This window comes from Pelodiscus sinensis, chromosome 9 (assembly GCF_049634645.1).
Source record: "Pelodiscus sinensis isolate JC-2024 chromosome 9, ASM4963464v1, whole genome shotgun sequence".
Taxonomy (NCBI): domain Eukaryota; kingdom Metazoa; phylum Chordata; order Testudines; family Trionychidae; genus Pelodiscus; species Pelodiscus sinensis.
The window spans coordinates 61,682,240-61,707,743 of record NC_134719.1 but is presented as its reverse complement, the minus strand read 5'-3'; the positions used below and the strand labels follow the sequence as shown (position 1 = coordinate 61,707,743).

Below are 25,504 nucleotides of genomic sequence, written 5' to 3'. Positions count from 1 at the left end.
CATCGTCACCAGGTAGTTATCATGAGGCTGTTCTGCGGGGGGGGGGGGGGGGGGGGAAGAGAAGGGTGATACCGGACATCACATGTGGCACAGACAGTAGATTTCAATGCACGTCCATTCCACTTTAATTCTACCCTCATCCCAGGAATGCAATTGACTCTTTCATTTCACACCCGGGAACACTAAGGATGGGTAAAATGGAAATCCCCACAATTTATGATGAGTACGGGTGATAGAGATGGGCCTGATCCAACACAGCCCACCCACATGCTCCCCAACCCGGAATTACAAATTCCAGTCCCACAACTCAAACTCCTCTGTCATGGAAAACCAGGGACCAGAAGACACTTTCAAATGCCATTTCTCTAAGAAAATGTCAAGGTACATTCCTTAATTGCTGGGGCTGCTCCTCTTGTTCTCTTCTAGGCCTGAAGCCGGGCACAGAGTACAATGTCACTGTCGTGTCCGTGAAGGATGAGATAGAAGGAAAACCATCTACAGTGACTGGCCAGACGGGTACGTATCTAATGGTCCCAAGGAGGATCAAAGCACCATTGAGCTCAGTGCTGTGCGGACATGCAGGGATGCCAGGACCTCAGGTGGTGATGCTTGTTTTGAGATGATTCGTGTTTTCAAGCTTCTCCCTGCAACCGTGAGGGCTAGAAACTTCAAAACAACACACAAACCCTCATCCCCTTCAGTGCGACCAAGTCAGCCAGCTCACAGACGTTTAAAGGAAGTTATAGAACATAAGTGCCACACAGCTGCAGAAAGTGTGCTGCGTACCAGCTGTGTAATGGTTTTGTGGAACAAGTGCTCCTTTAGGAGAGCTCCACGAGGTTGGCCGGCTGCACAGATGCAGTTGGATTGTTCTCATAGGCCCTCCCAGCTCTCCATGTGTAGTACCAGAGAAGCCAGGGACGGGGAAGACTAACCATTTCCCATGCTGGGTACAGTTCCCCAGTAGAGGACACCTCCAACAATAGTGATCTTGAGGCATCTCTCCAAAAGTGTTAACAAAAGGCATAATGAGATCCAGTGACTGGAAACTGAAGTTAGACAAATGAAAACTGGAACTAAGGTGCAAAATGTTAAGTGCGGCTAATCATTGGAACCGCTCACCCAGGGAGATGGTGGAGTTCCCGTTACTGAATGAAGTTCCTTGGTCTATGTGGTTCAGGAGATCAGACTAGATCACCACGATGGTCCTCTCTGATCTGAACCTCTATGAAATATTCAGGGCTTCCCTTTTTTCCTTGAAGGTAGTTTTCTTGCCATCTTTGGGTCATTCTCTCTTCTTCCTTCCCCATGGGACTGCGCAGGGAGCTCGGGGGGCCACTGAAACGCATTCATGGAGAATGCTAATTTCTTCTTTTAAGGTGCCCTGTGTCAGGCACTTAGTAAGTGGACTAGTCCATTCCTCTGAATATAAAGCTGGGAACTAGGAACTCCCGATACTGACTTAGCCCTTCTCTCTTGCTGTTCCTATCTGCAGATAACAATACCTGCCTCAGGGGTGCTGTTATGAAGCTGGATTATTTATTGCTGGTAAAGTCATTTGAAAATGAAATGTACTAAGTATTACTATTCTCCCCAAATGTCAGTTCTCTTCAGACGGTGTCAGTCTAGTAAGGACTGCCTTCTGCATTCAAGACAGCTGTTTAAAAGACCATTCTGCCATTTTGTCCCCAAATAATGTATTTTCAGTTTTTAAAAGCCACCATATTGATAAGATCCACCAATGTCACTCTCTGATCCCCACTCTCTGGCTTTGCATTAGGATTTAACTCACTACTTGCATTGTCAAAGCTATTTACCCTCCTGCTACCTCACCAATAGCACAGGTGCCCCGGCCAGACGGAAGCTAGGTTTGTCTCTACATTGTCTGGAAGACACTCAATGTTTGCCAAGTAGAAGACATCAAAACTAAGAGGCAGAAAATGTTTCCAACCTCTTGAAAGCTTTGCTGAGAGTAAAAGAAACACACCACTTGACAAAGAATGTGACTGTTGGGATCAGGTGGAATATTGTCCAGGAGTTGTTTACCACTGCCTGTTCTAACTCTCTCTCAAAGGAATAGACAGCCCAACTAACCTGGAGACTGACAGAGTGACCGAAGACACAGCCACCATCTCCTGGAACAGAGTTCTGGCTCCCATAGACCGATACATGGTGAGCTACACCTCAGCTGATGGGGACACCAGAGAGACAGCCGTGGGGAAAGACCAGAGCTCCACCACATTGACGGGTCTCAAGCCGGGCATGGAGTACGTCATCCACATCTGGGCGGAGAAGGGAGGCCAGCAGAGCAAGAGGGCAAACACCAAAGCTGTGACAGGTAACTAATGGCAGGGAAAGAAATGTGGACCTAGATCATGACCTTACGTGAGTGTGTCAGCTCCATTGACTTCCCTGACGTTACTCGTGCTATACACTGGTACTAGTGAGACAAGAATCCAGCCTGTAAACTGTAATTCTGACAGGTAGGCTGAATTGGCCTTTGGTTGTGAAAATGGAGCCTTGTAATCACAAGTGGTGGTACGGATCCCTATTCACAGACACTAGTCATTACTATCGCTACAATGCAGGGCATTCACTTCGTAAAACAGCCATTATTAAAACCTCTTAGTCAACAGAACATGGAGTTAATGACTTGCCTTAGAAGGCCAGGAAGAGCCTCAGAACCTCCCCTCAGTGTCCATTCTGACCTTTCCTGCACTACGCTGAGAGTAAAACACTGAGGGATATCAGGTGTGAGGGCTGCTGGCCCTGTGGTTTGGTGGCTGCCACTGTGCTGGGCTCAGCGCCCCTCTGTTCTCCCACACTTCTGCTGGTGGGATGTGTTTTTTTTAACAGAACCAATACAGTTGCACTCGGAGTAAATGGAGGGTAGCAACCACTCCCTGAGAGGGCTTTTCCCTCTGAGCTCCTTCATGTAGCAGTTTTGCTGTTGGCCTAAGGCACAGTATCACCTTCTCATTTGGGGAAGGACTCCTAGTTCTTTCCTACTGTAGTGTTGGGGAGAGTCCTCACTGCAGTTCTTCACTTTTAAATCTTTTCTTAAAGAAATGGACAGCCCAACTAAACTGGAGACTGACGGAGTGACTGAAGACACAGCCACCATCTCCTGGAACAGGGTCCTGGCTCCCATAGACCGATACATGGTGAGCTACACCTCAGCTGATGGGAACACCAGAGAGACAGCCGTGGGGAAAGACCAGAGCTCCACCACATTGACGGGCCTGAAGTCAGGCATGGAGTATGTCATCCACATCTGGGCTGAGAAAGGAGGCCAGCAGAGCAAGAGGGCAAACACCAAAGCTGTGACAGGTAACCAGGGGAATCTTTGGCATGGGATATTAGCTAACTGCATATCACAGCTAACTGTTTTGTTCTGTTTTCTTCCAGTGTAGGGCTGTCTAGTGTGCGTCATGGGACAGTTTGTCATGTGGCCAAACACTGCCTGGGTTCATACATGCTGCAGAACACTCCAAGATTGAGATTTAGGACTTACCTCCACTCCTATTTACTCAGTTGCAAAATTTCATTGACTTTAATGGGGTGCTTGATTGGTTCCATAATGCACATAGCTTCTGTGCATGCTTCCCCCATAGGGCTCTGCCAGGGCACCACAATCTTCTCCTGTGGCCTCTCCTGAGCTCTGCCAATGTATCTAAACCCTGACTCGCAACCAGCTTACTTCTCCAGGCAGGGTCCCTCTAAAAGTCCTTAGTCCTCCATGTGTGAGTCCCAAAACACCGATTGCGAGAGGGGTATTTACTCAGGGAGACCTAGAATGATTGTAGGACTGACAAGTAAGCTCAGCAGCCTTTTGTTTTCCTCCACCTCACACAATAGCTGAGGGTGTGTAAAGGTTTGAGTCTAGAAGACATGATGTCCTAGGAGAGTCCCTTGAGAATCAGTAACATTGTAATTAATAATCAAGGCGTTTACTCACAGCCATTGACAGCCCAACTAACCTGGTGACTGACCAAGTGACAGAGGACACAGCCACCATCTCCTGGAAGAGGGTCCAGGCTCCCATAGAGAGATACATGGTGAGGTACATCTCAACTGATGGGAACACCAGGGAGACAGCCGTGGGGAAAGACCAGAGCTCCACCACCCTGACAGGCCTGAAGCCAGGCATGGAGTACGTCATCCACATCTGGGCGGAGAAGGGAGGCCAGCAGAGCAAGAGAGCAAACACCAAAGCTGTGACAGGTAACCAGGGAAGTCTTTGGGATGTGAACTACAGTAGCAGACTGGATTAGCTGTAAGTGTGTCCTCCCCTAGTTTGTTACACACACTGTAAAACCTAGGACTTCTTGCCACACAGTGTTGTGCTGTAGGGATGTGCCCCTTGCAAGCGTCTCAAAGCTCTCAGAACCTGGTGTGGCTGAGAGAGGAAATAGCACTGGCCGACATGGGGTGTAGCATGGGTAAATGCTATGTGCTCTTGTCCCTTCTTCCCCCCTCTGCCAGTGTGCCACAGCTGTAGTCTGTAGCACCCCCACTAAGCTAGTTCTGCCCTTCCTCCCAACAGCTCTGCTGCTGACCCCATGTGTGACCCACAGCACCTGTACTGTTCATTCCTGAGTCCTTTTGTGTTTCAGTTTTGGGTGAAGCCCCCAGCCAAAAATTCCAGTCCTGGCCTTCCCCAGGAGTTCAGCCACTGCATTTTACCTGCAGCATCACCTGCTGTACCCTGGTGGGGCATCGACCAGTGCATCCCAATTCTGACCTTCAATTGAGCCAATATTCCAGTACTAAAACTGAGCTGAGAACACTGGACCCTCTGGACTTATTGTCCTTCACCTTGAAAAAGTTCTAAGAGTGTGAAAATAAAGTTTAGAGACCAAAGGGAACACAGGAGACAGACAGCCAGTTTAGACTCTGTTAATAATGTTCTAATAGTCCCCACTTTTACTCACAGACATCGACAGCCCAACTAACCTGGTGACTGACGGAGTGACAGAGGACAAAGCCACCATCTCCTGGAAGAGGGTCCAGGCTCCCATAGACAGATACGTGGTGAGCTACACCTCAGTTGATGGGGACACCAGAGAGACGGCGGTGGGGAAAGACAAAAGCATCACCACCCTGACGGGCCTGAAGCCAGGCATGGAGTACGTCATCTACATCTGGGCTGAGAAGAGAGGCCAGCAGAGCAGGCGAGCAAACACGAAAGCTGTGACAGGTAATGGGGGACTGGAGGGAGGAGAAAATAGATGGTGACATCTCGATCCCTTTCCTAGCTTGTCTTTCGTGATTTCTTTTTGTATCATTGTGTATAAAGGGAACTTTGCCAGTCAGGTTTTAGCTGCTTAGAAATTCTGCACTGGCCAGACCACCGTGAAGCTAACTGGATGAGCTGTTAGAAATGGCACAGAGAGCAGAACTAGACAAGGCAAAAGCTATATGCTCCCTGAACACCTGCAGTTTCAATGGTAACTTCACTTTTAACCCTCTCAGATCTCTAGCTGTCCCCTCTCTTTGGGCCGGGCCCAATGTCCCACGCTCCTTGGACTGAGAGTTTAAAGCTGCAGCTTCCTGCTCTGTACTGTGATCATCCTTTGCAGGCCTGACAAATGTTCAACCCCTGCTCCTTAGTTCCTTTCTAAGGACAACAATCCTGTTTTTACCAGTGACCACAAAACTCTCCCAAGGCAAACACGTGTGTTCAAAGACAAAAGCACCACAGAGAAAAGGTGAAACAAAACCAGAATCTAAATTCACGCTGACTACCAGTAATTGCCCATCAGGTCTGTAGGACCCTGGTAGGCCTGAATCCTTCCAACCTGTCAGCGAGGCTTGGGGCCGCCTTGGCACCACACATCCTGACCATTTGCTGAAGCCCAAGAAAGACCCAAAGGCCCACTGAAAATGTTAGGTTGACATAGCTATGTTGCTTAGGAGTGTGAAAAATCCACACCTCTGCGTGCAATAGCTAAGCTGACCTGATCCCGGTGTAGACACAGCTAAGTTCATGGAGGAATATTTCCAGTGTCTGAGCTGCCTGCTCGGGACGTGGTGTTCCCACTAGGAGCGGCCTGAGGCCGGCTGCGGCAACTGGCGCCCCAGGTGGAAGGCGTGATCGGTGCCCCCGCCTGCACGGCCATCAATGGCTGTGACGTAATCATCGGGCGCCCTGTGACGTCATCATCGGGTGCCCTGGGCCGGCGGCACCCTAGGCGACCACCTAGTCTGCCTAGGCTCACGGGCTGCCCCTGGTTCCCACAGCGATGGAAAACCCCTGCCATTAGCATAGGTTGCACCTGTACTACGAGCTTACAGCACTGTAGTGATTCTGCTATTGTCTTTGTAGTGTAATCATGCCCTGCGTCTGTTTCACCTCAGCATTTTATATCCCAGGTTTGTTCTTTTTCTCTTGCCTCTCCTCTGCGACTGCCCTACGTGCGCATATGCAAACCACCCCAGCGGTAGTACGTCTGTGGAGCTGTTTGTAGCCTCAGGGATGGTGATAATCTGCCCCCACTGATTTGAGTTCTTGGAGGAGCTTTGGTAACCCTACCCTTATGGAGAGGCATACAATCCCTGGCCCACAATGCTACAGAAGCTTCAGGGGGTAGCCAAGTTAGTCTATACAGGATAAACTTAAAAAACAACAAATAGTCTGGTAGCACTTTAAAGACTAACAAAACATGGAGATGGTATCACGAGCTTTCGTGGGCACAGCCTGTGTCAGACATTGCATATGGTTGCAATGTCTGTCACAAATGGCATCTAACCTATCTGGATCCGGTAGCATTTTATATCCTCTTTGCACTGGACAATGGAGAACCAACCCCCTTATATTTTTTCAGTTACTCCATGTTAATTTGGGTTAAAAATAACAGGTCAGGCCCTGAGCTCTGGTGGGTTACTTCATGTTCTCAGAAGAGTGTAAAGCTTTAAAGCTTCTTGGCTCAAGTAGCTGGGGATGTCTCCTGCAGAGAGGCACGTGCAGTATGTTTGAGATGGGGGGGGCACTCCCTTCCTGTGATCCCCTAATTGGTGTAGGTTAGGGTAGCCCAAAGCCCACATTTATGTCCGGGGTCAAGCTTCTCCCCCCCAGCACTCTTGTGAACTGGGGAGAGCACAAGTGGGTGAGTGTAGCTCTGTTGAGGCTGAGTATCTGGGCTAATACCCCAAGCTATTCAAAACTCAGAAATTCCACCTGGGGCGGGGGAATTGCAACATTTTGGAATTTGTTTTTGCTCTGAACAGAAAGGAACAATGTTCACAATTTCTTGCAAAATAACACAGTTGAAAAAATCATTTTAGGTCAATTGGAACATCTCATTCTGAGCTACAGATTTCTTTAAGAAATTCAAAATGAAGAATCAAACCATTTTGATTTTTTTTTTTAATAAAATGTCCAAATTTATGCATTGATTTCAACAAAATGGCGCTTTCCAATGCCAGAAAATTCTTGACCAGCTCTGCTAATAGCATTAAAATCTTACTGAAGACAACACCTATCTGTTTAGTTTCGGTACTTGTGTATCTCCCATTCTTTAATGGATTCATCTCGTCTTACAACACCCTGTGAGTGAGGGCAGCCCCATTGTACGCATGGGGAACTGAGGCACAGAAAGTAAGTGATTTGCCCTGGGTCACACAGGAAGCCTGTGATGGAGCAAGGAATTGAGCTGAGTATTTCTGCACGCTCATACGTGTGCATATATTTCTGTGTCAGTAGTTGGTGCTGTTTCCTGAATACCGACCCTGCCCACCAGACACGCTCGGATTGAAACAGGGAGGGACAGAGGAAGTGAGACCAAATGGCCGGAGATCTTTGTGAAATTAGCTACAGGTTCCCAAAGGGTCTTATCCCAGAAAGCACCCAGCATTGTGTGAAAACTTGGTGGATTCTTCAGTGATTGTTGTTACTGAAAAATTCAGCTTGGGAGCTAGGAAGGGATCATTCCAGAGAAGAAGGGTCAGAAACCCCTCTGATCGCAAAGAATGCCTTTATTCTTGCATGCCCAGTACAAAATAATATCAGAGGCTATTTATGTTCACTGTGAAATGGTTTTGGTAAAACTAAAGCCAGCCTGCTCTTCACATTCAGGGAACAAGCACACAGCTATTTGAATGTATGGCTTGGCCTTTGCTTTTAGTGCCCATGCTCTGGATCATACAAAATAACAGAGGCCAGAGGGTTATTTTGCACTTGTACGTTGTTCAAATAAGCAAACATATTAAAATGAAAAGTTTCCAGTGCTTGCAAAGGGAGCTGCTTTTCCATGGAGGCGTTATGTGGGTACAGAGTGTTAATGCAAAGCCCCCAGGTTTGGTGAAGAGAACCCCACATGTGGCAGTGTATACCCTTGGAGAAAGAGAAGGGCCACCTTAATTCATGTCCCTGCACCCTTACTGCACCAGTCCATGGGACTGGAACCTGGCTCCGTGGAATCTGTCCCCATATTGCCATAAGGTGGCTATACCTGACCACACCCAAGGGGCACTGTGGAGATTAGGCACTGCAGGAAGTGCCACTCAAAGGGTCCTGAGCAGCAGCGCCCTGCAGCTTTCTGATTGGCTTTTGCTCACCTTTTAGTCTGAGAGGGTGCCCCAGAAAGTTGTCTAGGCAACTACCCAGACCCTGGCCTCCTGATCCCAGCCTGGTAGCTGCATCCAATCTCCAGTCTCTGACCCTGGGCTAACTCTGAGCCTGATTCCATTCCTTAACAATTCCTGCTCTAGTGATTACTCTGATGCTACCATATGGCCATCCTTGATTGGCAGTCACCAGCCCAGCCCTGATAGCTTGTCCAGATCACACATGCCCTGGACTCTTATACCAACTCCTCAAGCTTTAGAAGTGAGAACTACGTATCTGCTGTCAGGCTGGTTTGCTCTCCTGAAGGGAAGAGGAGTGTGTGACTGGGAATGTTGATGACCGTAAACATGTGGGGCAGGTGGCGCTGGTTGAAGATGAGCTTGGTGTTGGCTCAAGGTGCAGGTATGTGCTGAGAACTTCCCATGTGGTTCTGCCAAGGAACCCAAGTTCAGATCATAAGCTGCTCCTACTCTCGATTCCCTCACAGCTCTGCCAGTGCAATTCAGTACTCACCCGATAGCACTGTATGCTAATTCAGTCCAGGGTGACACTGTAGGGAATAATTCTGGACACTCTGGATGCAGGTGAAAACAAGCTGAGGATTTATTGTACACCAGCACTGGTGGAGTACCAACCAGGGGTTAACCTGGAAAGCACTAGTTAATCAAAACATTACATTGAATTATATAGGCAGCAGGTGGGTGAAGTGGAAGCAATTTCATAGGTTCTGGCGGCAAGACATAATGAGCATATCATATATATAGTAGCCCAATGTCTGTGACTCTGTAATGCTGAAACGCTGGCTGTTCCGTCTGGGCGGCGCTGTTGCCTCCCGCCGTAGCGCTCGGCTGACTTCTGCGCCGCTCAGCCGGGATGCCGCGTGGGAGCATGGGGGTGGTGCATGGAGAGGGTGGGGCCCAAACGGCCGCTTGCACCGCTTTCTCCTGCAGGGAAGCCCAGCTGAGCGGCTCAGAAGTCAGCTGAGCACCACGGCGAGAGGCAACAGCGCTGCCCAGAGGGAACAGCCAGGTGGCAGGGCCTGGACAAGCATGCATCCTAGATGGAGACAGAGGAGAGTAGAGAGAGAGTGAGAGGCAGGAGGGAGAGAAGAGAAAGAGAGAAACGGAGAGAGAGGCAGAAGGTGGAGGAGAGCTGAGAGAGAGGGGGAGGCAGGAGGAGGAGGAGAGAGAGAGAAAGAGACATGGAACAAGAGACCAGAGGCTCAGGAGAGAAGACCGATGTGGAGGAGAGACCTGAAAATACTGTCTTATGATGGGTTAATTGGCTAGTAAGCCAATAAACTACAAAGGTTACACAGCATCTCCGCCCACCACCAATTAAACATCTTATCAGTAATACAGGTAGTTATTCCTAACAAGCTAAATAAGCCAACATAAACAAAAGACATGTTGATGGTAACTTTGTCTGCTGAAATTATGATGCGTCTACTACAGGGGTGAGACTGTCTTGCATTGGCACGGTCCTTGGGATCCAGGCTTATTATCTAGGGTTAAAGAAGACAGAACAGCTTCTGTGAAGTTTGTTTTGGTACCAGCCAGGGCATCATCGGAGTGAGGCTCTTTTGGAATGTGGTTGCCAGGGCAACCAGGGTCATGGTAGCTGCTTGCTCCGTGTGTTCCCAGGCCTCAAATTTAGGATTTGAATGAGAGTTTTAGCAAGATAGCATGGACTGCCTCAGTTTACCCCTACAGCCACCAACACCTGACAACACTCTATGCTATTTCCATTGCAGCTCCATTGGCTGTGCGTTTGAAGTTTGATTTGCAGCAATCTTTACTGTCTCAGTCCTGGGTCCCCACACTCTGCTAATGTACCTCAGGCATTCCTTGTTGCTAACCATGAAACAGCTTCTTAATGCTCTGGCCAGTTAAAAGTTCTCTGCCTCCATACCCAATGAAGGGTCACTCTGTGTTGATGTTGCTTCTTCTCAGAGGTACTTATACAACCAGACAGTTGGATTCTCTTCTCTGCTTTTTGTCTGAAATAGAAATTGACCCTCCCAAGAACCTCCGTGTATCGGATGTGACGCAGTCCAGTGGCATTGTTACTTGGATGCCACCTGCAGCACAAATCAATGGCTACACACTGACCTACCAGGCTCCAAATGGCACCAGCAAGGTACTGTGAGCTCTTCAATTCCTGCTTGTTGCAAACAGCCCCCTGTTTAGAGTGCAAACGTGATTGTGGGTTAATCAATCAGATCCCATTATTGAGACCACTTGCACAACCTTAGAATGTAAGTGGGGAGATGTCCCGGAGAGTGGAACATTCCATCTTATGCTTGTTGGGAGATGCCCCAACTGGATGGAGTGTACCACTGTGGACCGTTGCTGGGTGTTGTGGAATGGGCAGATCCTTCATGGAATAGGAGAGTTCCATTGTAAATGGCCTTGATTTTGGGGGCAGGGATGTGTTTTATCTTTGCTTTTCCATGTGTTTATAAGTGGCAGAGACACCTTGCATGTGAGAGATCTCATTCACAAATGGGCGTGCATGCAGCTTAGCCCCGGTGGATACACTTGTTTGTAGGTTTTGTGCAAGTTCCCTTTTCCGCCACATCCTCACTTCAGGGACAGGGAATCCTCATCCTACCCACTAATATACAGACTGACCTGTATTTATGGGACATACCCTGCTGCCAGCATTTTTCTGGCTGTGCCCAGCTCACCTCTACAAGCATGCCAAGTATGGAAGCAGCATGGCTACGGAGTGGGGCAGATCTTTAGTCTTCCTTGTCTTTGTTTGGCAGGAAGTGCAACTGGGTCCCAATGAGCAAAGATTCACATTAGAAGGTCTGGAACAAGGAGTGAGGTACACAGTCTATGTGATGGCCTTTAAGGGAGACCGCCGGAGCAGGAAGGCAGCCAGCATCTTCTCAACGGGTAGGTTTGGCACTAATAATATTTAGCACTTCACATTTAAGGGTTCGTGGTGTTGGTTCCACTCTACAGAGGCCAGGAGAGACTAAATGACTAGTCAAAGATCACCCAGTAAGTGGGTGGGAAACAGAACACAGATCTTCTGACTTTCAGCCCAGTGCCCTGGGCCAAGCTGCCTGGCAGGTTGCAGATGCAGTGGGGGAAGAGCATGAGTTGACTCTGATCAGGGTGATGTTGCTGACAGAGCCCGTTGAGTACAGTAGATTGACTGGTTGTGAGAAGCTGGTTGGAGGTAGGGAAGGTGATCGCCAACCCTGGGTCTGCTTGCATCATCTCAGTACCATGGGGGCAACGTGTGTCTTGCAAGCACTCCTTGTGGCATCCAAGAGCAGCCTGAATTCACTAACTGTGCCCAGGAAACTTGCATCAAAATGCCCTCCTGTTGAGGAGCTTTTCATGCCAAAGTCACGCAGGAGTTTGTCCTATTGCGGTGTCACCCTCTGAATGGTGCAAGTGGGAAGGGCCACTCGCTCTCCATCTATAACCAGTACTTCCCTAGGCATCCTCGCCTCCAGAAGTATCCTGTTTTCCCTGACACTCGCTCAAGGACCAGGCTGCCTCCTGCAGGCTCCAGGGATCCATTCCTGGGTCAGGAAGACAGCCGGTAAAGCTGATATGTAGCTTAGGTGGAGGGAGTCTTTACTGGAGTCTGGTAGGGCTCATGGCATCAGTTGAGAGGGGCCTGTGGGGATGCAGATAGCGCAGAGAATCTGTGTGATCCCACAAGCCTCAGGCTGTCATTGTTCCTGTTCAAGCCACAGCCTCTTTAGGAGACTCAGCTGGGAATGACTTGCTCACCTGGGCTTTCCCCTGTCTTGTTCCCACAGTTGGCTTACTCTACCCCTACCCTGCGGACTGCAGCCAGACCCAGCAAAACGGGAACGCTGCCAGCGGCATGTACACCATCTACCTGAATGGGGATGCTGGCAGGCCCCTGCAGGTGTTCTGCGACATGGCCACCGATGGAGGCGGTTGGATAGTGAGTCTTGTGGGGGCCTTTGCCCAGCTGTCTCTTAAAAACCACAAACCACACAGTCACATGACTCGGAGGCTGCGCTGGCAGCCCTGGAGACTGAAATGGGTTTATGGCCAGCACAGGCAGCAGCGTCGGCAGAATCTCTCCTCGTGCTCGGCAGCGCCACGCAGTGTTTCTCACTCTGGCCCGGGAGGTTCCACTCTAGGGACAAGGGGCTGTTGCTTTTATGTCCAGGCCGTCCTTGCATTCTGCAGAGGATGCCAGTTGGGTGGTGTCACGGGGTGCTCTACTCACTGCCGGTGGCACCTCCTCCTGGCTGTTCTGGGGCCTAGCTCTCTTCCAGCCCCAACTCCTCCTTTTGTGGTCTCTCGCTGGGAGTTGCAGCTTTGTCTTCGTGACTCAGACCTCCGGCCAGCTCATGATGTGGTTTCCCCTTCTGCACTATGGAGTCTCACTAGACCCACTGTCCAGGCACTGCCACTCTCTGTGGCAGGTAGGGGAACCCGGGGCTGCCCACTGCTTCAGGTTCCAGCCCAGGGTCCCTGCAATGTAGCCAAGATCTGTTCAGTGTTCAAGCTTGCAGCTTTCTCCCTGGTCTGCTTCCTACTCTGCCTCCCACGGGCTTCCTCACAGAAGCCATTTCTGTTGCCAGCTTCCTGGCGTTGTACTAGCCCAGCCCCCTTACTGCTCAGCTGAGCTCCGTCTTCCAATCAGGAGTTATTTCTCAAGCGTAATCGCTCGTACAGCCTGTCCCACTATTGGTCCCTTTCTCAGTTCCTGGGCACTTTTGGGACTGATGGGAGATGAACGCCAATCACAGGTGTGGTGGTTGGGGACTGGGTAGTTCATTGAGATGCAAAGCATTTCATTGGCTGGTCCCTTATTCCAATCAGGCCGTGGCATTAGTGACCGAATGTCATTACCACCTGATAACTGCATAGTGTGAAATGAACATACAGTCTTGAGTCCAGTTCCTAGTGGACTGCTGGCCACAACATAGAAACCATGACCTATGGGCATTGTACAGCTGGGCAGGAGTATAAAACTGTAATTCCTGTAGTCTCTCTCTCTGGAGTGACCCCAGCCTCCACCAGAGGAACATTATCTTCATCTCTCTCTTTTTTTTTAAACATTTTTATTTTAGTGAAGGCTGAATGATGGTAACAATTTCCCATGACTGTTTGTTCCCGTTAAAGAGAGTTCCCATTGGTTCTCTTGTATATCTAATTCCAGTTTACGTAGGTGTTCATACCCTAGTAGGGAGGGTTGTGTTCCGTTTTCTCCTCACTGTCCACAAACAGGAGTGAGATTTGATGTAACTGAGGGCAAACAATTGTGGAAAGCAAATTTTGAATTCCCAGACACAAGAGCTTGTGTGCTTCTCTAGGCAGGGAACATTACAATAAAGCGTGTGTCATCACCTGGCCAATCGCAGCTTGAATTATGAGCACTCCCTTTTATTGGACAGAGCTGAATTGTGGATACATGGAAGGAAATTGCAAGCTGCTGGATGCATATTCCACGCGGAGAAAATGAAGACGATTTACCTAATTGTTCATGACTCACTCGGCAGGGCTTGTTTTGCAGGTGTTTCAGAGGCGGAACACCGGACAGCTAGATTTCTACAAGCGCTGGAGGAATTATGTCGAAGGCTTTGGAGACCCCCTGGAGGAATTCTGGCTTGGTATTGTATCTGCATGTGAAGGGTGAACCGCTAATGATAGGCTTGGTAGAGGCTGGCCAGCATGTTGATGCTTATCTCAAATACACAATCCTCTCAGATCTGCAGTCAGGTTGGAAACAGCCCTGGGCATGTCTCTTTCGGCTCTTGCATGTAAGTGCAAAGGCAAATGAAACAAATCCAGTGTCTGCTGAAGTCCAGGGGAGTCTGATCACTAACTTCATTAGGCTTTCACTCAGAGTGAACCAAAATTTTCCATCCCTCAGAAAAGGTCAATTCAGGGGTTGTGTGATCCTGTACCAGGAGAGGAGTTACAAGATACCAGCGCCCCGATTTAAAGGAGAATGTGGCATGCACTCCAATGTGAAGAATAGGAACAAAAAGGATTATGTTTGGCAAGTCCATTTTCTGTGTCTCCTTTCCTGCAATTTGAGCTGACTGCTTAGATTGGCGAATTCTGGTCCCAGACACAACAGTGGCTGGAGTCTTTAGTGGCGCTCAGAGAATATTTCTTCACAGTCTGGATTACCCCTCTTGCTCCAGCATTGACAGTAGACTCCTATATTTCTGATATGTCCCCCTGTTGCCATGAAGCCGAGTATTATGGTGCAAACTCCTCCTTATTGGTACGATGTAACTTTAGGATCAAGTAGGGGGAGAATGCAGGATGAGGAAGCGCAAACCACTGATATAACCCCAAATGTGGCAGGAAGAAACCTTGGAACAGAAAAAGTGAATCAGTTTTGACACTTGTTTTCCCTCCATAGAATAATTACTTTGGCTGCTTCTCCCAGGTCTTGACAAGCTGCACAACCTCACTAGTAGCACTCCCGTTCGGTATGAGATCCGGGTGGATTTGCGGACTTCCAATGACTCCGCCTACGCCGTCTATGACTCCTTCCAGGTGGCTTCGAGCAGGGATAAGTACAAGCTTTCGGTGGGGAATTACCGTGGCACTGCCGGTGAGAAACGCTTTGTGTCCTCGCTGCTTCTGTCGCACGAAATTGACGCAAGCATTGGGATTAGGGACACTTGCTTTCCCATTAGCACAGGGGCTGGAGTACACTGGTGTACATTAGAAGTCCCGTAAGCCAGCTTGCTTCCTGGTGGGTCTCTAAGGAGAGACATATCCATTGGTATTTCTGGCTGGGCCTGGGGGAGCAGGCTTGGCAGGCCGTCCCCTGGAAAGGAGGTGGGGAGGGGGCAGGGGGGCTTGGTGTGGCTCAGCTGCCACTGGATGAAGAGATAGAGAAGAGGGAGGAGGCCCATGGAACTGTCCCAAGACTGGATCAGGTGGAGCAGGCCACCCACCAAAGATGCCAAAATAGGGAGCGGTTCCAGCAGATGAGGCTGTGAAGACACTGGAGGGCTGTTGGGCATTTCCAATGAAGGGAGACAACATTGGGGCTGGGGGGAAGGAGGAGGGTTGTGTGGTGAGGAACTGGACTGGAATTCAGACTCCTGGGGGGTTCACTCAGAATTATTTCCAGTCCTTTGTCATCTGCACTCCAGGTATTCCCTGCTACCTGTGCCCTTGACTTCCAAGTCTCTGACTACTGCCTACCGCTCCATCCCTTCCAGACTTCTGGGGATCTCCTGTTCCCTACACCCTCTTAGCCTCCCCTCCAGCAGTGCGATAGTGGCAGCCCCAGGTCGCTGTGCCTCACATTTCCTTCTCGCCACTTGTAGGGGATGCACTGACGTACCACAATGGCTGGAAATTCACCACCTGGGACAGGGACAATGATGTGGCTCTCAGCAACTGCGCAAGGTCGCACCATGGCGCCTGGTGGTACAAAAACTGTCACTTAGCTAACCTCAATGGCAAATACGGAGAAAACAAACACAGTGAGGTGGGTGCCAGGGTTCTGCTATCTGTGGACTGCTTCTCCCCAGCGTCAGGGACACAGGTGATGCTGTACAGCACAGAGCGTGGCTGCGTCAGGAAGGGCTGCCCAGACGCATCCCGTGGTTATAGATCAGGCATACTTCTTCCCTTTAAAAAGGGCGCGTTGGAACCAATCCACGGCATCCCAGTAACTTCACAGTCATTACTATGGTCCCCACCATGGGCACCTGTAACTTCAGTGTGACTGCAGGGGGTGGGACTTCCAGCACTCCAGTCAAATAGCACAGAGCCGACGCGTGGCCGGCTGTTGAAACTAATCCCCAGTGTAGGGCCTATGAGACCGGCACACACACACTCAGAGTGATTCCAGTTTCATCCTTTGAAACACAGCTGCGGACACACTGATCACAGAACTGAGCATTGAATTTAGTGGTGCTGCGAGGTGCTGGATTGACAGCAGCGGGCAAGCGGAGTCCTCTGTTGATCCACAGAGCCAGGGCAGCATGGGTAGCAGAACCTCTCTCATGTGATCTGGATTTGAACCCTAGTCTGTAGAGGCAAAAGGCTGGGGCATCACCTCAGGCATGTTGCTTCAGCTCTCTGTGCCTCTGCTGAGCCACCAGGAGAAGAGAGGCTGCTACCTGCCTGCCTTTGTGAAGCACTGCAGCTCTCCATTGGAAAAGTGCTGTCTGATGCTCAGTGCAGTGCCCGCCTATCAGCTGCCGCTGCTGCCCCATGTTCTACACTGGCTGCTCATTGGTTTCTGGATAGGATGGGGGCTTTCACTTATCAAGCTGCATAGAGCGCGGGACTTTGCAATTTGAGGGTATGTCTGCACTGAAGCAATGGGGGGACAGTGTGGCATGGGCAGTGGCTTGGGCTGGGCACCTGAAATTGGACCCTGGGGGTCAGGTGGGCTGCCTCCAGCTGTGTGTGCATTAACTTCTGTCCAGAGAGCGGAAGGGACTCTTACTACTTACGATAGAAATCCAAATAAATAACCCTCCCAATATCTGAGTTATGTACTGTACTATCCCACTCTCCTACCCATGGCTTGTGTGCTTAATGATGGGAGTTCCTTGTTCTCTTTCCAGGGGGTCAACTGGGCACCGTGGAAAGGCCATTTGTTCTCCATCCCTTACACTGAAATGAAGATCCGTCCTCAATCATACAGCAGCGAACCGATCCTGGGGAGGAAAAAGAGGTCTCCGGCAGGGAAGAGGAAGAAGATCAGGGCCTAAAATGGCCTTAAAGCAGGGCCAAGCCTGCCAACGCCCGACAAAGGAATTCTATTGTTTTGTAACAAAGTGGACCGCTTGTTCCAATACTTGTGTAGCTAATGCCCAGCCTGCTTCAGTCCCTGCTCAGAGCCCAGGCTGGGTTGACAGCCCACCCCGCTTCAGCATTTGGAGGCTATCGACAAAAATCACCAGTCTGGGAGCAGCCGCAGACTGATGGGGAATATTAGTGTTTATAGCTATTCCTGATTGGCTGCCCTTGACAAGGACTTGACTGGTCCAGTGCAGACAGGTGACCTATTTTTCCTGACTATTACAAACCTGACAAGCAAGCTTTAACTCAGGCTGCTGCTTGCCACCACCCAAGCTGCTTATCACCATATATGCAAATGCCCTTCACTGCAAGTTATTGCTACTAGCTACAACTATAACCTCTCATGCCTTGGGGCATTCTCAAGGTAAAATGCAGCAAGTTAAAATACAACCCTTATCTATGTTGGAAATAACCCTGTGGGTTTATATTTGTGGAAGTCTAGTTTACTTCTATTTCTGCTGCTTCACCCCGTCCCCCAGTTTCTGGCATGGCTGACGAAAAAAGACCATTGCATTTCATCAATAATCAGCCTCTAGCCACTTTCTCTTTCAGACCCTCATGCGCTAGCATGTGTCACGGTGTTGGGGTTGCATACACTCTGAGGCAAGATTAGGTTTTCACACGCTTCTTTTGGAATTTTAAAACAACATGGGATCGTTTCACCTAGTTTTAGGCTTTTGTATAAGCTGCTTTTTATAAAAACATACATTTTCTCTCTAAATTAAAGTTGTCACTTTAAAGCCCCTGATTTGAGGTCCCCCGAATTCAGGTTTATTTTTAACTCCTCTCTGAGCTGCTCTATAATTCTCTTTGTTTACAGATTCTCTAGTTGGTTGGAAAGGGAGATGAGGAATATGTACCAATAGATTTGTTGGCGGAGGGCAGCAACATTAGAATAGCTGAGAGCACCCGTGTTCTGACAAGGCTTCTAGTCACCTTGGACAACTCATTTAATCCCTCTGCGTCCTTATCTACAAGATGGGAAGAATAATAGTCACCTGATATAGGTCTGTAGTGTCAACCTGGCCTAATTGCCTCACTCTTTTTTGGCATCCTTTTTATCAGTACAGAAATAATCACAGTGGGACATTTGAATGGTCATCGTTAGGCTCCAGAATTAACACACCAACATGGCCAAGGTCATGCTATTCTTTGGCCTGTTATTTCCAGCAGTCTGCAGACTCAGACAGGCAGCCTGCAAGGGTGTACAGCCAGTTCACATGGCAAAGGTTTTCTTTACAGCCTTAAGGGTGAGACATCACTTGCCTGTGAAGAAAGCTCAGACCCTGCAGCCAAGAGGGGAACGCACCAGCTCACCAGACTGTGAGCCAGTCACATTCAGTCACTACGCCAAACGGCTAATCAGTTGTGCCAGTGAGAACATGAGCATCCTGTGTGTCCTTGTCTCTTGAATTGAAATGGACCTTAAATAGCAAGTATGCCTGGGAATCCACTCATTCACAGAACACATGGGGGCCTTCACAATTATCAATAAAGACACTTCCAAAGCAAAATCTTGCCCTAGTGGGAGCCTTTCACGCCTGCTTTGCTCTGGTGTAAAAGAGAGCACAAGGGAGCTGATTCTTATTTACACTACGGCCCCTTTACGCTGCTTAGACCCTGATATACCCCCATTTTCAGGTCCCCTTCCCATCCCCAGCTTTACAGAAATAATTCTGCCCTGCCCCACACCTCCCAGCCTGGGAAGTGGGAGAGGCAACCCTATGGCAGTCCCACACCCAGTCTGGCATGGGGGTGAGGAACCCTGGGGTCTACAGGAACTACGAAGCTGAGGCTGGGGGCCAGAACTGGTGGGAGGCACAACCAATGTGGGGATGGGATTGATTTGGGGCAGAATTAACTGCTGGGCAGCAGGGCATGGGGGTGAGAGCCCCTGCAACAGGGAACAAACTCACCTCAGTGAATCTGGGCAATGTTAATTTTTTCATACCCAGGGGATGGGCGGGGGGGGGGAGGGGGGGAGGAGTTCAAACATCAAAAGCCTGGCCAAAGCCACAGTATTATCAAAATAAACCTAGAATTTCTGGAAAGGCCTGAGTCGTGATTTTTAAACCGTTCAGGTTGATCTGGGCCCTGGGTGTCTGCTCCCTGAAGAGAGAGGAGCACTGGTTTAAGGTATGTTCCACCACTGTTAAGGTACATCTACACTGTGACAAAACCCCAGCACCGAGTCCCAGGGCCTGCGTCTGCTGATTCAGGTGCATGGGTAAAACGTGCAGTGTAGACGTTCTGCCTGGAGCCTGGACTTTGAGGCCTTCTGTCTCCTCCCCACCCACCCCAAATCTCAGGTCCCTGACTCCAGCCTGAGCCTCAAAGGCCTACGCTGCAATTTCATAGCCTCATAGTCTGGGCCGGGCCCCAGCCAGAGGACTTCTATCACAGTGTAAACACACCCTTGGGGTCTGTTTGAGGGTCATTTCAACAGCTTCCGGAGGCATGTGGTGAATTCTCTGGGAGTGTTTAAATCGTGCCTGGATGCCTCTCTGGTGCTCCAGCTCTTCCAGAAGACCTTGCTACAGACCTACCCTTTGTGGAAGGGAGGCAGCAATGGCCAGAAAAAGGCGTCTTTCCGTTCAAAGTGCCCTTTCCCCACTAAGGCTGCATCCTCCAGCGCTAGCCCCAGACAGGTGCATTTTCCCCCACAGGGTCTCACATTGTAACTGTGGTAGAGATTCCCCTTCCTCCCCCTCAGTGATAGTAGTGAAGATTCCCCCTCTTCACCATCTTTGGTGGGCTCTCCATGGGGCCTGTGACCCCATGTGAAGGCCTAGGCCGCTACAGATGACCCCTGGAAATAAGAAACCCTGCTAGTCTCATTTCTCAGCTGTTGCTTTTAGCATCTGGGCCGTTCCAGATCAGCTGCTTTCTGTACCACAGACTGCTTTCCCCCAGACCTTTAGCAAGTGCTTTCAAAATGACTCTCTGGGCACGTCCGTCTTGCTCTCCTACAACTCCAATAAGGTTTTGTTGCCAGGGAAACATGCTGTTTGCCTTTCAGGTGTGTATGGAGCCAGGCGCCGCAATTATCATAGACCACACTGGGGGAAACTCAGCAAAGCCACCAGCTTCAGCTAGCCTCCAGACTGGGGGTCAGCATGAAAGTCGGAGGGAAGGCAGCGTGTGTGTGTGTGTGTGTGGGGGGGGGGGGGGGGGGGGGGAGATCAGGGGAGGAAAGCCCTTTAGACATGTGAAGGGAGCTACCCCAGTCCCTGCTCTCAGTGTACGAGGCTGGAGCTGGCAATGAACAGCCCACAGGGTGATATAATTCCCTCCTCTCCTTCAAACGAGCAGCTTTCAGGAGTTGGCCAAGCTGGGTCACCCCAAGAGCTGTTGGGGGCCTTAGTCCGGGGCCTGCTCCTCCCAGGCAGCATGAGTGAGATCTGAGGGGCCAGTCTCTCGTGCACAGCAGGGCTGCTGTACTTTCAGGGACCTTTGCCAGTCTGCCCCACCACAGGTGCAGCCCTGGGCGAGGACTGACTGCCCCAAGTGGGCCAGGTGGCTTGTTCTGAGGGAAATTCCTGCCAGCGCTGCAGGGGCAAGGCTGTTACAGAGACTCCTGGCTAAAGAGAGCGTCTGCCAGGGGCTATTGCTGAAAAAGGGCTCCCCAGGATTGCCCCCGTCCTCTCCCAAGGGTCAGCCAGAGAGACAGCCCCTGCAGAAGGGTCACTTCTAAGTGGAGTTTTGTGGCCACTGCTGGCTGCTCTCAGGACTTTGGGCCCTCTTCTTCCTCCCCGGCTGACAGCTCTCCCACTGCGCCTCCCAGCACAGGCCACGGGGGGAGAAATCAGCAGAACGGCCGCAGCTCCTCACTACGGGACAAGGTCAGAGCAGATCTTCATACCGGCGCTGCAGGGGCTCTATTGCTACAGGAACGGCTTAAAGGGCTCCCTGTGGGTCTGGGGCCATAGGGCTGGAGGCTGTCAGGCTGCCCAGCTGCTGTAAATCAGCACAGCTCCATTGGCTTCAATGCTGATTGGTACCAGCTGAGGGTGTAGGCCTCAGCCTGCCACTTCCCCCAGTGAGCAGCCTGGTGCTTCTGAGTCAAACAGCTCCCTTAGCGTGCTGAGGGCTGGGCTCAGCAGGGCAGGCCTGGGCTAGACTGAGTTGGAGAGGCTGGAAGCCCCCAGCGTGTTACCAAACCAGGGCCACCCGCAGAACGAGAGCGAATGTCTGGAGTGCATAGGAATGTGGCGGAGGGTCTCAGGTAAGCGACACTTTCCCCTTGTGAGGGGACAACCCCACGCTGGCTTGTACGTGATGAGTTGCTCCACTAAGTCATGCAGTTAAGGGAATAGGTGCTGTACACAGTCCCTTATCCAGCCCCAGCACTTGGTGCTATAATTCCAGTTTTTGCTAGCTTTAGTGCAAAACTGAAAGGCAGCATCTAATGTAGCGAGTGGGTGCTGGGCTGTAGCAGTGGATGGTGTCACTGTGCTGGATTGAGAGATGTCTGACAAACATTCATGTATCTCTTTTCACAGAGCAAGAGGCTCAGTTGTTCTCAGTCAGCTGTGCAAATCTCAGTGGCAAAAGCCGGCCTTCAGGGAGGGCTGTTGGTGCAGGCAAATTCAATAGGAGAGGAGGGCTTTGTGTGACACTTTCTGCTGCTTTCCTAAATGGGGCCTTCCCTTCCCCTACCCCCCAAATGAGACCCATGTATTTATTGGTAGCTACGGATGGAGTTTATTTGTGCCTGATTATTTTGGGCTGCTATCTTTCCCTAGAAATGGTACACCACATGGGGTATGTCTTAGTCCCCAGGAAAAGCTTAGCCCCAGTCCCATGCATGGGAATATTTACAAATAGCCACAAGATGGCACCCTAGGTCCTCTTCATTTCTCTAGCCCATCTTGCTGTGTGGCTCAGCTGCCCAGCTCACATAGGCAGATGTTTTGCTCTGTTGCTGGGGAGTTAATGAATCAGTTCATAAAAGGGCAGGACTAGCTGTTTTGATTAGAGTCAGAGCTGGCATAAGTAAGGTTTGTGAAAGCTTCCTGGTCCTCCTATCCCTGGCTTTGCCTGTCCATCTAGATCCCAACCCACAGCTACTCCCAGCTGTTCCGTTCCAAACTCCCACCCTGCGCTGCCCATGCCTTTAGCTCCTGATGTGCCGCACGCTCTGTCATCCCAGGCCTGAGAGGCGAATCGATCTCCCAATGCACCATTTCAGAACTCGGCCTTTTTTAAGGGCTTGGTTTTTCAGAAGAGCTCAGGGCCTTATTTCCAGACATGCTCAGCACCCATAACTAAGGCATGTCTTCAAGAGCGCAGCAGCCAGTAATGCATGAGAACGTGGGACCGGCCATACTGCGTCCGAGGAATAGTCCGTCTCACCCAGAATCCTGAGTTCTGGCAGGGCTAGTCCTAATCAATTGGCGGCCCTGGGCAACTGCCCGGACAAAATGCAGGAACAAAAATTTGTCAAGCCCCGCCTGCCCCCCTCTCCCCCCCCCCCCCCCCAAAAAAAAAGGTCAGGGAGTAACCAAGGAAACCTGGGAGGAGGATTCAGGAGGTCTGGCTGAAATGCGGTCGCCCACCCCTGAGACCAGCTCTGGTGGCTGGGATCAGGTACTTCAGAGGGAACGAATAGAACAGAACAATTATCGAATTATCCATCCATCCCCTGTTGTCCAGCCCAAGCTTTGGGCAGGTGGAGGTTTAGGGGCACCCAGAGCATGAGGTTGGTTCCCTGATCATCCTGGCTATCTTCCAGGAGCTTAATCTAATTCTTTTTTTTTTTTTAAACCCGGTCGTGTTTTGGCATTCACGACATCCCATGTTGAAGAGTTATTTACTTATTCCCACAGTATAAGAACTAGGGGTCACCAAATGAAATTAATAGGTAGCATGCTTAAAATAAAAAGGGAAGCTTTCTTTCACACAGCACAGAGTCAACTTGTGGAACTCCTTGCCAGAGGATGTGGTGAAGGCTAGGACTTTAACAGGGTTCAAAAAAGAGCTAGATAGCCATTGATGGACCTAATCTCCATGAGTCTATTTGCTAGGATGGGTAGGAATGGTGTCCTTAGCCTGTTTATCTGGAAATGGGTGACAGGAGAGGGATCAGATGAGGATTCCTGTTCTGTTCACTCCCTCTGGGGCACCTGGCACTGGCCACTGTTGGCAGACAGGACGCTGGGCTGGATGGACCTTTGGTCTGACCCAGTCTGGCCGTTCTTATGTTCACGGCAGAGTTCTACAGGCTGACTGCGTGTTGTGTGAAGAACTTTGGTCATTTAAAACCTGCAGCCTATTGACACAAGCACCAGAGAGAGTCTAATTCACCCTTTTACATAATGTATAACATTTCCTTAGTCACGGTCTCCACACTGTTCATGGTTTTATAGGCCTCTGTCATAACCTGCCCCCGTCCTCATCTGAGTAGTCTCTTTTCTAAGCTGAATAGCCTCTTGGTGTGGTGTGGTTTGTTTGTTTTTTAAATCCTGCCCCACGTGGAACCTGTTCCATCTCCTGCCTTTCTCTGCACTTTTGCCAATTGTCATGTGTCCTATTTGAGCCGTGAGAATGTAATGCAGGTGTGGGCATACCACAGATTTATACAGTGGAATTATAATATTTTTCTGTTTTATTATCCATCCCTTTTCCAACAGTTCCTAACACTGTTAGCTTTTTTGACTGCCACTGCACGTAGTTCTCTGAAAATATCTGCTCAATCCACACTGACTCCCAAATCTCTTTCCTGCATGTTAACGGTCAACTTAGACTCCATTTTGTATGTATAGTTTGGATTGTTTTCCTATGGGCATTATTTTGCATTTATAATTTCATCTGCCTTTCTGCTACTCAGTCACCCAGGTTGGTGAGATCCTTTGGTAACTCTTTGCTGTTTACAAAATTGCTCAAGATAGTTTTCTCTACCACTTTGTCGCCTCGCTGTTTGCTCCCTTTTCTATATCCCTTATGAACATGTTGGCCTGTAGTGGCTTCAGTACCGATCCTTGGGAGACTCTGCTGTTTACCTCCCTCTGCTGTAGTGTGACCAGGTGTCTGGTTTTTGACTGGAACACTCAGTTGAGTCAGGACCCTGATGGCTCCGGTCAGCATTCCCAACTGGTCCGTTAAAAGTCCAGACAGCGGTGCCGCAGGGCTAAGGCAAGTTTGTTGCTACCTGTCCTGGCACTGCACTGTGTTCTGAAGTGACCAGTGTCTGGCCATGGGGCTCTGCATGCTGCTCCTACCCCCCCCCCCCTCCCATCTAGGAACTGGCCAATGGGAGTGGGGAGGGGGGGAGGGAAGATAGCCGCTTATGGGTCTCAGCAGTGCAGGTTTCCTGAATCCGGACCACCCCCATGTAGGTGCTGGACTCACTGGCCCTTTCTGGGGCTCAGCACGGTGCCAGGACAGGTAGGGACTAGACTGCCTTAGCCCTGCAGCACTGCTAGCTGGGAGCTGCCTGAGGCAAGCCTGCATCCCACCCCATCCCACAGAAACCTGAACCCTGCTCCCGCATCCTTAATCCCTGGTCCCACCCCAGAACCCTCACCTCTTCTCCTCCCCTCTCTTCTTCCCCCCCCCCCCCCCCAACATCCCAGCCGCCTGCCTCAGCTCCGAATGCTTTATCCCCGGGCTCCGGCCCCACCCCACAGCTCTCACCCCTGCCTCAACCCATAGCCCTGCCTCTTCTCCTCCCCTGTCTTCTCCCTCCCCCCCCCCCCCAACATCCCAGCCACCTGCCTCAGCTCCGAATGCTTTATCCCCGGGCTCCAGCCCCACCCCACAGCTCTCACCCCTGCCTCAACCCATAGCCCTGCCTCAACTCCAAATCCTCTGGCTCCACACCCCTCCCAGCCCCCTCCTGCACCTCAGACCCATCATCCCTGGCCCCAGCCCAGACCCCTCACCCCCTCCTATACTCCTGCCCCTTGCCTCAACCTGCGGGCAGGAGTCTCCTCCTGTACCCCAGCCCAGTGACAGCGAGTGAGGGTGGTGAAGAGCGAGCCACTGAGGGAAGAGGAATGTAGAGCAGGGAATGGGGCCTTGGGGACAGGAGTGTTTGGTTTTGTGCAATTAAAAAGTTGGCAGTGCTACTCGACTGTGAAAACTGACCACTCATTCCTTCTCTTGACCCGTTACTGATCCATGAGAGCCTTCCCTG

The 25,504-nt window shown here is 50.4% G+C and overlaps 1 protein-coding gene across 12 annotated transcripts in view; it reads left to right on the top strand.

The window, feature by feature from the left end:
* The window catches only part of TNN (tenascin N), a 40,635-nt gene extending 21,322 nt beyond the window's left edge, over positions 1-19,313 (top strand). For 10 of the 12 annotated variants that reach the window (XM_075936909.1, XM_075936910.1, XM_075936903.1 and 7 more), the window contains 12 exons: positions 427-516; positions 2,075-2,338; positions 3,067-3,330; positions 3,961-4,224; positions 4,937-5,200; positions 10,578-10,708; positions 11,340-11,472; positions 12,357-12,508; positions 14,093-14,189; positions 14,981-15,148; positions 15,876-16,039; positions 17,130-19,313. In XM_075936909.1, the coding sequence (XP_075793024.1) occupies positions 427-516; positions 2,075-2,338; positions 3,067-3,330; positions 3,961-4,224; positions 4,937-5,200; positions 10,578-10,708; positions 11,340-11,472; positions 12,357-12,508; positions 14,093-14,189; positions 14,981-15,148; positions 15,876-16,039; positions 17,130-17,276 (2,138 nt within the window). In that variant the 3' untranslated portion in view covers positions 17,277-19,313. The remainder of the gene's footprint in view (positions 1-426; positions 517-2,074; positions 2,339-3,066; positions 3,331-3,960; positions 4,225-4,936; positions 5,201-10,577; positions 10,709-11,339; positions 11,473-12,356; positions 12,509-14,092; positions 14,190-14,980; positions 15,149-15,875; positions 16,040-17,129) is intronic. The other 2 variants (XM_075936911.1, XM_075936912.1) reach the window with 2 other exon arrangements.
* The last annotated feature ends 6,191 nt before the right edge of the window (positions 19,314-25,504 follow it).